General features: G+C 44.7%; 8 protein-coding genes across 8 annotated transcripts; 5 read left to right on the top strand and 3 right to left on the bottom strand.

The window, feature by feature from the left end:
- On the bottom strand, positions 1-861 carry DI09_54p180 (uncharacterized protein; the record flags this gene model as incomplete). The annotated part of the gene is made up of 1 exon (XM_013381799.1): positions 1-861. A coding segment is annotated over one exon (861 nt), but the record flags the coding sequence as incomplete, so codon positions are not given.
- Positions 862-3846: 2985 nt separating this feature from the next.
- Positions 3847-4356, top strand: DI09_54p170 (uncharacterized protein; the record flags this gene model as incomplete). Its single annotated transcript, XM_013381798.1, has 2 exons — positions 3847-4081; positions 4109-4356. The coding sequence occupies 2 exons, from the start codon at positions 3847-3849 to the stop codon at positions 4354-4356; spliced, it is 483 nt and encodes a 160-aa protein (XP_013237252.1).
- A 538-nt stretch (positions 4357-4894) lies between these two features.
- Positions 4895-6775, bottom strand: DI09_54p160 (uncharacterized protein; the record flags this gene model as incomplete). Its single annotated transcript, XM_013381797.1, has 4 exons — positions 4895-5836; positions 5865-6158; positions 6193-6426; positions 6452-6775. The coding sequence occupies 4 exons, from the start codon at positions 6773-6775 to the stop codon at positions 4895-4897; spliced, it is 1794 nt and encodes a 597-aa protein (XP_013237251.1).
- A 109-nt stretch (positions 6776-6884) lies between these two features.
- Positions 6885-7670, top strand: DI09_54p150 (uncharacterized protein; the record flags this gene model as incomplete). Its single annotated transcript, XM_013381796.1, has 1 exon — positions 6885-7670. One exon carries the CDS (start codon positions 6885-6887, stop codon positions 7668-7670), a length of 786 nt encoding a protein of 261 aa, XP_013237250.1.
- A 728-nt stretch (positions 7671-8398) lies between these two features.
- Positions 8399-8810, top strand: DI09_54p140 (uncharacterized protein; the record flags this gene model as incomplete). Its single annotated transcript, XM_013381795.1, has 2 exons — positions 8399-8706; positions 8765-8810. The coding sequence occupies 2 exons, from the start codon at positions 8399-8401 to the stop codon at positions 8808-8810; spliced, it is 354 nt and encodes a 117-aa protein (XP_013237249.1).
- Positions 8811-8926: 116 nt separating this feature from the next.
- DI09_54p130 (mitochondrial import inner membrane translocase subunit TIM44) lies at positions 8927-10207 on the bottom strand (the record flags this gene model as incomplete). Its single annotated transcript, XM_013381794.1, has 1 exon — positions 8927-10207. One exon carries the CDS (start codon positions 10205-10207, stop codon positions 8927-8929), a length of 1281 nt encoding a protein of 426 aa, XP_013237248.1.
- Positions 10208-10326: 119 nt separating this feature from the next.
- Positions 10327-10650, top strand: DI09_54p120 (uncharacterized protein; the record flags this gene model as incomplete). Its single annotated transcript, XM_013381793.1, has 2 exons — positions 10327-10359; positions 10384-10650. 2 exons carry the CDS (start codon positions 10327-10329, stop codon positions 10648-10650), a joined length of 300 nt encoding a protein of 99 aa, XP_013237247.1.
- Positions 10651-10684: 34 nt separating this feature from the next.
- Positions 10685-13489, top strand: DI09_54p110 (minichromosome maintenance protein 2; the record flags this gene model as incomplete). Its single annotated transcript, XM_013381792.1, has 4 exons — positions 10685-10964; positions 11044-12737; positions 12780-13247; positions 13355-13489. The coding sequence occupies 4 exons, from the start codon at positions 10685-10687 to the stop codon at positions 13487-13489; spliced, it is 2577 nt and encodes an 858-aa protein (XP_013237246.1).
- Between the last annotated feature and the right edge of the window lie 12 nt (positions 13490-13501).

Raw genomic sequence — 13501 nt, 5'->3', positions numbered from 1 at the left:
CACATTAGACACATTCTTATAAGCGAGTCCATCCTTCCCGGTTAGGGTTAGGTTTACGAATTTCTCAGCCTGATCGAATGGTCCCCATGCGACAGTTGTGAAACCATTGATTGAGGAAATGTTGTTTGGAGTAGCTGTGACAACGATCGTGTTAGATTCGGTGGCAATAGCAAAACGGTTTGAGAAACCAATTCCAAGGGAGGATACTAATTTCAATTCGTAAATACCAGGTGGATATGAAAACTCAAGACTGGTAGCTCCAGTATCAGGAAGGTCTGTAGCAATAATATCTTCAGAACCGCTTGAGACGTGGATAAGAGATATGCTCAAAGTATCAGAAGTGTTGAATGGAGTCCAAGAAAGACCCAAAGACTGGCCAGTGGAAACCTTATCCGTATCTGTCTTAACAGAAAGGAGATTAGGGGTGAGAACGATAAATGGATTTGATAAACCTTGGCCGAGGGCATTGGAGACAAGGATGACATACATTCCTGGCTCAAAAGAACCATACTCTTTCAACAAAATAGTCGCATTTCCAGTATCTTTGCTTTTCAATTCGGGAAAAATTTGATCCGGATTAGCTAAACTTTTGAGAGAAAATATAACTTCATAGCTATCATGACCAGAAAAATGATCCCATTCCACAAAAATAGAAGAATCTTGATATATTCCGCCCAAAGCAGTGACATTAACATCAAGACCTTTGCTTGCGTGTATAATGAACGGAGCAGTTGTTCCATTAGAAATCGATGAGGTCATGTTTGCAAAGTAGATACCAGGTTTTATCGACATCACAGATGAGGCCGAAAATAAAGCTAAGCATACACAGAAAAGAAGAGCTGTTATTCGCTTTGGAATCATGGTTGTATACTTTTCAATACAACATTCGCTATTTATTCTTTTCATGTTGTTAAGATGACATGCTTGTAGTGAGGGAAATGGATAAACAAAACAACAACAAATAAATGGGATATTAACCAACGAGAGGCGTGCCTTTTGTGTGCGAAATCACTTTTCGATTTGAAAATATAAACAAACATAAATAACACAAGATTCCACCAAATTAGTCAGCGATGTTTGGGCTAGGGTTGGGATTGGGCTAAAATTAATTTCATTGAAACTGCATGTTGGTCCACATTATATATTTCCCATATCACGAGGCCCAATTAAATAACTAATGTTTAAATGCCCATATCACACATCCTAACCCTAACCCTACCAATCCAAATACAGTAACTTTTAGCTTACAATAGCTACGATATTTTAATTTTAAAATCATTATTGCGATCATTTTTGCATACTTATTTTATTTGGTTTAAGCTTTGATTATTTACTGGTGATTTGATAAACTTCACAACCGAGAGCAAATCTGCATTGATTAACTTTGGTTATAAATAAAAGCAGAACCCCGCATAATCCCTCGACTTGATTGAAGATGCGGGGAGATCTAACGATCGCTTCTTCTAAACTTAAATTGTACAAGTATCCTGTTAGGGGGTATTTTGTGCTTCAGTCGACATTTTGTCCCTAACATAGCCGCTTAAATGCAATGGGCAACGCTATGGCTGCGAAAGCTCCTCTTGCACGGCTATTAACGTTTCCTGCATCCTTAATGCCCAGACGGGCATATCCGGATGTGGTTCTCCAAATAAAGATTGCAAAACAATCCTTGCTTCGTGTTGTTTGGCTTGTAAAAATCCTGGCTTCTCGCTGCTGCGTAAGTCGCTAGGGCCTTCTGCCTTTTGACTTCTGACGCAGCAGCTATCAGGTTTCTTGATGTTTCGTCTTCTGAGAGTATTCGAGTTAACTTTGAATACATTCTTTATTTATGATTGTATTGAAGAAGTACGATAACTTTGCATCTAGAATTGCAAGGTAAAAGTAATTAAAGGAGTGCTATTGATTATCGAGGCATCTGCTTCGTCAGATTTTATTGAGTGGATAGTTTATCATGCTCTTTACTGCTCATATAGCGATCGTGATCATTTCGGGAGGGGATTATAGTGCTAGTGCTTGTTCTGACATATGCTGGGGACAATGTCCAACATTTAATTAAGCTAAATATCAAAAATGAGAGGTAGAAGATGCCCCATAAAAGCTAACCCTATGGGTATAAATCGAACTTAAGACCCAAGGTCGGTTTTGTTCAATTTTATACCTGCGATACTTTTGAGTGCGTTAAAATCAGACTCTTAAAACTTGGAAATTTTTCAAAGTCATCTGTTCAAAATTTGCCAGCTGCGATAATTGAATAGTTTAAGGTTACTTTCCGTGCTAGAGAGACAATGTAGCGATCGTGCTGCAACTATACGCACATGTGGCATATTTAAATAAAGTTATTTGTGTCGGTTAAAAAATATGAGTATTGCAGTAAATTATCTAAATCGACTATGTATGAATGGCTTGAAAAATGGAAAAAGATTCAAGATCATGCAAAAGCTAATGAAGTTTCACTAGCCATATGGGATATAACACAATTAGATTATCTAGAAAGTATACAAATTGAAGCTTTTGATGAAGCTCAAAAAACGCTAAGCTGTGAATTAGGGCAGATAGGGTTAAAGTGTAAAGGTGTACAACAAATTATTCAATGTGAAGTAATGAAAGAATTTCAAAAAACTCGAGAAATTTTAATCGGAATATTCGAAAAAAGTATCAATTTTTCCAAAAACCTACCCAACTTTTCGAAGCTCTAAAACGTACCACATCTATACAGGATGGAAATATTACAATCCCTTTAATACTTCTAAAAACCCCAAGGCATGAAAAAGCTTAAAAAATACAATCCTTCAAGACGATCCAAATATGCTAGTATTTCTAGACATTCCAACATATAGAGATCAAGAATTTTCATTAAAAATAGAAGGTTTAGAAGGAAAATACACGAAAATACAGAGTCTAGACTTGAAAGTATCGACTCTAAAGTCAGAAATTATAGAAAAGATGGAACCTATAGAAGATGAAATCAGCATATAATTTTATCTCTTTCAAAGACGTCCAGAAAATCTACAATTGATCGAGGAAAATGAACCACTAGCAGCATCTTTATTAACGCAGCAAAATGGCTTTATTAAACAATAAACTCGACGCATTTAATACCGCTAAGTAAAAATCACATACGAGCATTGTCGTCGTACTTTTCAAGCGTATGCTGGTTGGTGCACACATGCTTTAATGAGGCGAGGTAGCCCTGGCCATGCACCAGGCATCGTATCACAGATGCGAGAGCCAGTAGAATCTATTCCTTCAAGTCACCAAGATGCGCGTGAATTCGGCTTTCCCTCTCCGGAGGCATCTGGGAATGCCTCCGCTAAAAAGCTGGGATTAATTCGCGCCAAAACAAGCTTCTAAATGTGTTTCTCGATTTAAGCTTCTCAGTGCGTCTTCCGAATCCTAAAAACGCACTAAAATAAGGCTGCTTTATGACTTGCAAATAACTTCACCTCTATGAGCACCTCTGTCGATCGGTGGATGTGAAAATTCAATTGTGGGTGACTCAAAGACTATGAAAACCCTTTATTGAGGCATTAGCAGAGCTATCTTATGGAAAAGTCAATTCAGGCTCATCAACTACTAGCCAAACGGGAGGATCCCCAATGTTCTATTAAAATCAAATTTCAATATTTTACGGGTACCATGCGATCATATCGCAGGAGATTCGAGATGGTTTTAGTTTTGGTAAATATGTAGCTATGCTTTCATGTTTAATAGCCAGAGACAAATGTGTACATATCGACGTTGCTTAACACAGACTCCTTTACTCTGGACCCGGAGCTTAAATTGCGGTCCATCCCAACCCTAGCTTCAAGCTATTCCATCATTGCTAATTGGAATTAAAATTTTAAAATGTCGAGTTCTCCCGCTGGAGTCAGGGCAAGAGATATTGATCCGTTCAGTCCCGATTCATCGATGCTCTTTTTGAATCCATCTTCAATGCTATCCCAGATAGCAGAAATTTCTTCCGAAATTCGATCTGAGCTCGCAGAGGCTGGTAGCTTGTTTAACGACTTTTTTATTCAAAAAAGGCAATCACTGTCGTCAGAACTGTCGTCATATTCGCAGATTTTGTCCGAAAACTCTGGTACTGGATTTGTGGAATAATTTTTAGGCAGCATTGAGCAGTTCAAAGAGCAGTTCCGTATCTGTTCAGCACAAAAGAAAAAGATCCACAAGGGTATTCTATCTTGTCATTTAAGATTAGAGCTTGAAAACGAACAGTCTGAAGTTTCAATTGCCATTCAAAGTATCGATGAGCTCACGGAGCAGAAAAACAAAATATCTCAGCACCTTTCAGAAATACACAAAAAGATCGACGAAGTTTCGATAAAGTTAAAAAAAGAGAGAGAATGTAGCTAGCATTTTCTTTATCGTTGTAGTAAAAAGCCTGCGATTGCAGGCCCAGGTGCATCAGCTAGCCAGGGAAAAGCCAGAGGCCGAATTTTTCAGATCCATTTTGGCGCTGGACATCGAAGTGGTCAAAAGTTAGTTTATGGAGGGAATGGTTGCTAATTGTTTAGAGGATTTAATGAAGTTTAGCTTTGCAAATGTGGACCCCAATGACTGGTCAAGGCAGTTCTTTATCGTTGTTGATGTCAGTGCTGAGGATTACCAAGGTGCGGCTGTTTCGTTTGCTAACACCTGTAGTGACGGAGTGCTCGATCCCAGAAACAGAGACATCTGCAATTCTGCATCATCTGAATCAGCACAGGAACTTTTATTTGTTTCTCAAGCAGGCCAGGGCTGCTTTCAAGGCTTATTCACAGAGACAAATGTTGTAAATTGCAAAATAAATTTCCAAATGAATTTATTTTGTTGCTACGTTGATTGGTTGGCTGGCCAAGTGGCTGGCTGGCTGGCTGGCTTCTTTGGAGGTGAGCTCTATGGGCCTGCGCATTTAAATTTCCTTGGCTGCAATATCCATAAGCCATTTCAAATATGCGCGCATTTCATCGGTAAGCTGGCCTAAATTGATGGCCGTATAAAAGTTGATGGCAAATCTGGTATTTCGCGGGTCTTCCTTTGGAAAAAGACCCTCAAACACAGGCTCCACGGCAAATTGGTCGGGGGCAACGGGTTTTGGGAAAAAGCGGGATTTCAGCTTCAAGGGCCCCAATTCCAACGAGAGCTCCTGCAATAGGAACTTGATGAAGATACGCCCAGCAGATGTGGTGTCCTCCTCTGTTAGCTTTATACAGTTGAAAACGTTCCAAGAAATGGCGTCCGTTGCCAAGATGTGGGAAAACAAGTACGCAATATTCCGTATTTTGTTTGTTTCCAGCCGGTGAATGGTTGTGTAGGTTTCCACAAAAGACGCCTCGAAATGGGCCATCCAAGACTGGTTTAGCTTGCAAAATCTTTCCGATAGCAGCCCGTAGAATTTGGTGAAGGCCTTTTCTTGCGAACAGCATTCAATGATCATGTTTGAGACCTCAATCTCAAGGCCCTCCGGAACTGCAAGCTTCAACAGTTTGTGGCAACATTCTTCAAACTCAAGAGATGACATGACAGTTAAATAAACCGCCTTTCTTAAATTGATGATGTTAGTATTGGTCTTGTCACGGATGACAAGAGCGGGCATAGCTGCCTTCAGATCCAAAGGCTCTTCTTGTGGGTGTTGCTCCTCCGCTGCGGAGTCAAGTCGAGATGGATCCTCAACCTCGCCCAAAATGTCCTCCCTTATTGCGCAATATTTCTTTTCGTTCTCTTCAAAATCGTCATCATATCTGAAGATAACCAGGGAATCGTCCACCTGGATATCGTCGTCGAGCGATAAAAGATGCGTGATCCTGTCCTCTTCTTCAACCAAATCAAGCTCTTGTGCGATTGGAATGTTGTCCTAAAAATAAACCTTCACACAAGGTCACCTTGAACTTGTCCTTTCTGATCTGAAAAAGGACCTGGATCATCCATTGAATACGGACATCCACCTGAGCCTCCAGCAAAATGGCCCTGAAGCGTTCGAAAATGGCATTTGTCGCTTTCGAAGCCACATCGGTCAAATGTGCACCGCATTCGCGGATGAAGCCAACAGCAATTTCGACAGAATCATCCGTCGGGTTTTCCAGCAAAAGCGTCAGAAGCTCCAAAGCCAATACTTCGTGCGCAACCTGGTGGTTCACAAGATGAGCAAGAAATTTAATGGAGGCCAAGCACTGCATCTGAGGGGAAGGTTGATTGGCGAGCACTACTTACCTTGTCATTGCGTCGAAATGATCTTCGGAACTGCAGAATGAGCCGCGAAAGGAGCAGCTCGCCGATAATTGGAATCTTCGAGTTGATGATGGAAATAAGCGCTGCAAAAACATGGGTAAATGGGAGAGAGGCAGACTGGGCCTTCAGCAGGGACCGGACAAAAAGCCCGCGACCACGTATGAGGTTTTCAGAAAAAAGCTCAATCACAATGTTCTTGATATTTGCAGTGTTCACCTAGCGATAAGCCGAAACATGCTACCTTGTTGATGAGGCCATTGAGCGACTTTTTAAGCGCATCCCAGGAGACTCTTTGGTGAGCATCGCTGGCCTTTGTTGCATCTCCAGAGCGCAAAGCATCATTTAGCTCCTCTCGCTGCATGATTGCAAGGCGTGCAGGGGGGATGTATGTGCCCCCACCATACCTTGTTCCCAACGCCGCGGTGCGCGCTAAGGTAGCCACAATGGTGGAGGAGCTGGAATCGGCCATTGGCTTGGATTTTAAAAAATTTATGGCCGAATTTTTAATTTTAAATGGCTGTGCATGAGGATGACCTTTACGAGTCTTTGCCAAGAAACTCGTCATTTTCGACTCACATGCTGGCCGGAGCCTTTGCAGGCATCGCCGAGCATTCGCTGTTTTTTCCGATAGACACCATTAAGGTTGGGTTAGCGTCTTTATGCCATAGACCCGAATGCAAATGAGCTCACTTGTCTCCCTTGTTCCAAATGTGTGTACCACGCGAGGTTCTTGCTCCATATCGTCTTTGAAAAGCGGGATTGCTAACCAGCGTCTTTGGAAGGGAGTTATTTCTGTGATAATGGGTGCTGGTCCAGCACATGCCTTCTACTTTGCAACATACGAGGAGTCCAGAAGGACTTTGGATACATTTCTCCCCCCTTCCGTTCCCTTGGTTGTAAAGACAGGCGTTTGTGGCTCCCTGGCCACCATGGCCTCAGATGCCCTTATGAATCCGTTTGATGTGATCAAGCAAAGAATGCAGGCGCTCTCGGTAAGCACATCTGCATCTACGTCCACATCGTTTCTCTCCACGGCACTGGGAATTGTGCGGAACGAAGGCATTTTGTCTCTCTATGTTTCGTATCCTGTTACTCTGGCGCTAAACATTCCATTCCAGGCTATCCAATTTAGCGTTTACGAGCAAATCCACGATATATTTAACCCGACACATCAGTACTCTCCCAAATCGCACGTCATTGCCGGTGCGGTTGCGGGGGCTGCCGCATCCGCAGTAACTACGCCTCTAGACGTGATAAAGACAATCTTACAGACAAGGACGCTGGTTGCGCGGAATCCTTCTGAAGCTCCGATTGCAGGTATCATTGATGCCGTTGGCCGGGTTTGGCGATCAGCAGGACCCGCAGGATTTATCAAAGGAATCGTTCCAAGAATCCTTGTACACATGCCTTCTACGGCAATTTGCTGGACAACCTACGAGTACTTTAAGTACTTTCTGTAAACTTACCAGTGATTATTATTTAATAAGATATGCCGCTAATAAACACTAATCATAACGATGACACTGCTTTGGCCGTTTGTAATCGACATCAAGGCATCAACTTGGGTTGGGGTTAAACGAGGCTGGCGGAAAACCTTGGTGCCCTGACTGGCCACCATCAAATTGGCGTCATGTGGGGGGATTTGTGGAGCCAATCGCTTCCACATGCGTGGCAAAGTTCGGTGTTTTTAAATTGCACCTGATTCAAAATAGTGCGTTAGGGCTGAGCTTTCCGAGTTTAATAGGCCATTTCAGTAATTACTGAGCTCGATGTTCTCGCTCGATGCCGATGTTGTAGTTTGGAAAATTATCGCTCTCCAAGGTAGCAGTATCAAAAATATGCCCATTGAAGACTTGCTTACCGAAATTATCTGTATTCAACGTACGCTTATCGAACGTAGACCTAATCCAAAGTACACTTGTTTAAAAGCCTTGATAACGGGGATGCAAAAGTATTTATTCTTCCTTGCGGTTTGAAAAACGTTTATTCTCCTATTTTCAAACATCTGCACATACATGTAGATGCACACGATATTGTTGGGAGCTCTTTTACAGCTTTCAAAAAAGTATTGAACACACAAATGGAGCAGAATTGTCCAAGGAATGTGCCTGTTTGGTCGTCGTCCAACTTACAACTTTGAAATATTCAATTTTCGAGTCTTAAAACGCAGGCTTTTATTTCAGAAAAGATGGGAACAATATCGAATATGCTAAATTGTGCGGAGCGCCTGTGGGATTGGCGATCTCTCAAAAAACTTGCAGTTATTCATGGAAAAGAAAAAAATTGTCTAAATTCTTGCACCTCGAGTTTTGCCTCAAGGGCTCCTTTTTATCAAGAGGATAAGACTACGGTTGATGGTATTGAGATTATCAAAGAAGCCAAGAAAATAATGGAGCAAAATATATCTCAAGCCCCCAAGCTTGGACTTGATTTTAGATTTGGGCGTGTGCCTTACCCTGATTCTTCGTTTGAACAAAAAATTATGACAAGTGCCAGGTTCGTATTGACATTCCGCTTCAATAAACCAGCTACTTTTTAACCCTAACCCGACTAGGATTATCAGCGTAAAGTTTCAAATTAATTTATCGCGGCCAGGCTAGGGTTGGGCTAAAGTGAAGCCATCACAAGCTTCAAGCGCCCAACATGTGCAGTGTCTTCAAAGCGAGGCTAAAATCTCAAATTTATTAACAGGATGTCTATGTAGCATAAATATGTGTCAGAATCCAGAGCGGGCATCCCTGGCGCTCATCTCAATCAGCCTCCACCCGCCGGTCAGTGGATCAACATCTGGGGTCTTTGCGAGGGCCCACATGTAAAACACGGACTCGATCGAATCTAGGGAACCTCGAGAAACTTCTCCAGTAATCGAGTTTTTTATGCAAGATATCTGCTGCGTGGAAAAGGAAACAACCAAAATGGGAAGGTCATTGGAGATTTTCGCCGTAACCAGATCTACGTGTCTGAGATCTAAAATTTGGCCCTCCCCAATCAGGTGAGGAGACAGCGTTGCAGAAAGGGCCGCAAAAAGGGATTCTGAACACCAAGACTTCAGGGCAGGCCGGTCCAGTAAAATTATTGCCTCTAAGATATCGGGAATGATAACCTTGGTTGCCTCCGCAAGAAAGCTCTCCACTGAAAAGGAAGGATCCATTTGCCGAATCTCTTTTACAACCTGGGCCGTTTCAGACTCTTTGAACAGGAAAGACTTGAAGGGGCTGGACACCGTTGACGTGAGCGAGCGAGCAAGGAAAACAAAAATATTGTTCGATTCCTCATACGAGCGGCGTACTTCAAAGGCCTTTTTGATGACCGGATTTTGTTGGCAAAGGTTGCTCCAAGCCGTGGAAAGTGCGTTGGAGACGCGCCCCTTGATGGTCGACACCTGTTCAGATATAGAAAGAGCTGTACCAGCATCTGGATTCTCCTCCACTATTGGCAGTTTAGAGCCCGCAGAATTGGGGCTCTTCCTTTTTGCTACGGCATGGCGACGCAGTTCGCGATGAGAAAACCCGCCATAAAGATAAGAGTCCGTTTCATCAACCAGTGTCGATTGGACGCTGCTGACGGAACGGCTGAAATTTTTGATGATTTTGGATTCTGAAACGGTTTCTCTTGTGGCGTCCAAAACTTTGCTAGCCATCGAGGCGGGGGGTGTGGAAGGGCTAGCGCCCAAGGTGCTCTTTTTTGCCCGTCGCCGGCCAAGCCTGCTAATAATGAGCTCGTCTCCCTTCTTTTGAAGACGGGAGAGTTCATTTACAAGATGCGCGTTTTTCGAGAGAAGGGTTTTGGTGGCATCCTTAACGGCCCTCAATGCCGGATTTTGCTTGACGTCTGTCAAACGTGCCTCCATCCTTGTGAGGGAGGCTTGAAGCTCGTCATCTTTTGACACTTCATTTCTGACGGAATCAAGGATCTCGGAAAAGATTCCCTTTTTCGAGCCACTGTTCCATCTGACACCAATGACTCTGGCAGCAGGCAAAAGGCGCTTGAAGAGCATTTGTAAATTTGGCCAATTTAATTAAAATAAATTAAAATGCTCAACGCCGTGCATAATTTGAAATAAATTCGATTGCAATTTAATCAATAAATCATTACCCGATATATTGCAACCGGTAAATGGGCGCTAATGCATCGACTTCTTCTTCTCCGGTATGCTTGCATTTCCAAATTTAGGATGAGCACAGAAAAAGGCGCCTAGTTCGGGCATCTGATCTTGGAAGAGGGCCAGAGAATGATCAGATCGATCCTTTTGACGATGAGGAGTCTTTTACACCGCCACGAATGGAGGGCGATCAAGACACCGATGACAGTGATGATGGAGAAGATGCACACATACATGTCAATCAAAGCAGGGCCGAGTTTTTCGAACGCGAAAGACGTATTGTTGAGCGAGACTCTGACGAAGGCGAGGATTTATTCGGCGAACACATGGAGAGGTAGCTTTGTTTTCATATTTGCAAGGGATTACGCAGAGATGCCACATCTGGACAACTACTCCTCTTCGCAGTTGGATGACGAGACCGACTATGCACCGATCCCATTGTCAGAACGCCTTGCAATTGATGCGCAGCTGGACCAGCGAAATTTGGAAAGGCTGAAGCGCCAATCTCGAATTCCGGACATGTTCCTTCCCTCCTCTTTGGAGGACATCCCCGATCGCCAAGACCCGGACAGCGAAACTGACAGGGATGGCCTGAAGACGCTACCTTTTGAGAGCAAGAGGGCCCACCGCCAGCTTTTGCTTTCCAAAGAAGGTTTTCCACAATTTTTCTTTTCTAGCTGATGGATTTCTTGCCGACTTTGGGACTGCCACCGACATTTTGCACGAAAAAGAGGAAGATGCCATTTTTTCGGACCTCTTAACAACGGGGGCCGTGGATTCTGGCAGCACGGGCACCCCGGTTGCCTCTTCGTCGAGTCCCTATTCGCTTCGCGATTTGATTGGGCTTGATTCTTGTCGCCGAAGAGCCGCACGGGACTATCGCACCTTGTTGACCACTTTTCTGGATGCCGAGGGCCGTTCTGTCTATTCTATGCGCATCCGGGAAATGTGCGCAACAAATTCAGAATCGCTTCATCTGTCTTACCTGCACCTGGCAGAGGCAGCACCCCTGCTGACCAGGCTGCTTCTCGCTGCCCCGAGAGAGGTGCTTAAAATTATGGATGATGTGACGATGCGGGTGGTGTTGGAGCATTTCCCCGAATATGATCGCATCAGGCAGGAGCTGCGTGTCCGCATCACCGACCTACCTTCGATCGAAAGTATTCGCGATTTACGCAGATCCCATTTGAACGGACTGGTCCGCATTTTGGGGGTCGTCACCAGACGCTCTTCAGTCTTTCCGCAGCTGAAGCTGGTCAAAATGGACTGTGTCAAATGCGGCGCAACGCTGGGGCCGTTCACTCAGGATCTGTCCACGGAGCTCAAAATCAATGCGTGTACCGTTTGCGACTCTCGGGGTCCCTTCCGCATCAACGAGTCGCTGACCGTCTATCGCAATTATCAGCTCATTACACTGCAGGAGGTACCTGGCAGTGTGCCTGCTGGCAGACTCCCGCGTTCCAAAGACGTGATTTTCCTATCTGACCTGATCGATTCTGTTCGCCCGGGAGACGAGGTTGATCTGACAGGCATTTATGCATACAATTACTCGTACCAGTTGAACGCAAAACACGGCTTCCCGGTCTTTTCGACCGTCATTGAGGCAAACGTTGTTCAAAAGCGGAGCGGAGATTCGCCCGGCTCAGATCTGATCCTTCTGACGGAGGATGAGATCCAGAAGATCAGGCTTCTTGGCACAGACCCAAATATTGGGCGCAAGATCGTAAATGCCATTGCACCCTCCATTTATGGCCATGAGAACATCAAGATGGCCATTGCGCTTGCCATGTTTGGGGGCATCCCCAAGTCTTTGCAAAGAGGCAGAATTCGCTTAAGGGGCGACATCAATCTGTTGATGTTAGGCGATCCCGGCACAGCAAAGTCGCAGTTTTTGAAATACGTAAATGGCATCGCACCGCGCTCTGTCTATGCCACGGGGCAGGGGGCTTCTGCCGTCGGTCTGACAGCCTCCGTGCGCAAGGACCCGGCAACGAGAGAATGGACGTTGGAGGGCGGCTCCCTAGTGCTGGCAGACAAGGGCATATGCCTGATAGACGAGTTTGACAAGATGAACGATGCAGATCGTACTTCCATCCACGAGGCTATGGAACAGCAGTCGATCTCCATTTCAAAGGCGGGCATTGTCACCTCGCTTCAAGCAAGATGTTCCGTCATTTCGGCTGCAAATCCGCTGCGCGGTCGCTATAACGCTTCGCTGAGCTTTGGGCAGAATGTGGATCTTTCCGAACCGATTCTCTCCCGCTTTGATATTCTGTGCGTGGTCAAAGATGTTGTCGATGTGGAAAATGATTCCAGATTGGCATCTTTTGTGGTTGAAAGCCACGACAGGTCGCATCCTGACCAAAACCGGGGCAAAAAGGAAAATCAGCCATCGGCCGCCCTTGACCAGGGCACCGAGGAAAAGGTTTGCCGCATCGCTTGTTATTTCTAGCACGTTTTAAGCCAGGAGATGCTGCGCAAGTACCTAATCTTTGCCAAGAGCCGTGTGTTCCCAATGCTGCGTTCGTCAGTGGAGTCCGAGAAAATTGCTCGTGTTTATGCAGAGCTGCGAAAAGAGTCCATTGCAACAGGTGGCATCCCGATGACGGTCCGCCACGTCGAGTCTATGGTGCGCATGGCAGAGGCACATGCCCGCATGCACTTGCGCGAAGAAATCCTTCCCGTGGACGTCAATACGGCCATTCGCATGATGCTGGAGTCATTTATTTCCTCCCAAAAGTATGCCGTCTCAAAGAGACTCCAGCGCACCTTTTCTTATTACCTCTCCTCTGGTCGAGATGTAGAGCAGCTGCTCCTTTTTACGCTACAAGAGCTCGTGCGAGAGACTCTTGCTTACTACCAGCATCGCTATAGTTCGTCCCCAATCTCAATGCCCAGGGTGCTTTCCATCGATCGCACTCTGTTCCTTGCCAAGGTATGTATTGACCCCAATTTTTCTCCTGTCCATTTACCTTATCCGATGTTTTTAACGGGCTTTTGACTTTATTGGATCGTGTCCTGTTCCCTCCATCTTATTTGTAGGCAAAAAACCTGGGCGCTACCGAGGTGCAGCAATTCTTTCGGAGTCATGCCTTTCAAAGTAGAGGGTTTCGCTTGGGGCCTGAAGGCCGCAATGCCATCGAAATCGATAACCCTCTGTGGGTGGGTCCGGTCTAAATAAATGATTTA

The sequence above is a fragment of the Mitosporidium daphniae genome (assembly GCF_000760515.2).
Source record: "Mitosporidium daphniae strain UGP3 chromosome Unknown contig-54, whole genome shotgun sequence".
NCBI classification, from domain to species: domain Eukaryota; kingdom Fungi; phylum Microsporidia; genus Mitosporidium; species Mitosporidium daphniae.
Note: the sequence above shows the minus strand (reverse complement) of the source record. Positions and strands in the feature narration are given on the sequence as shown.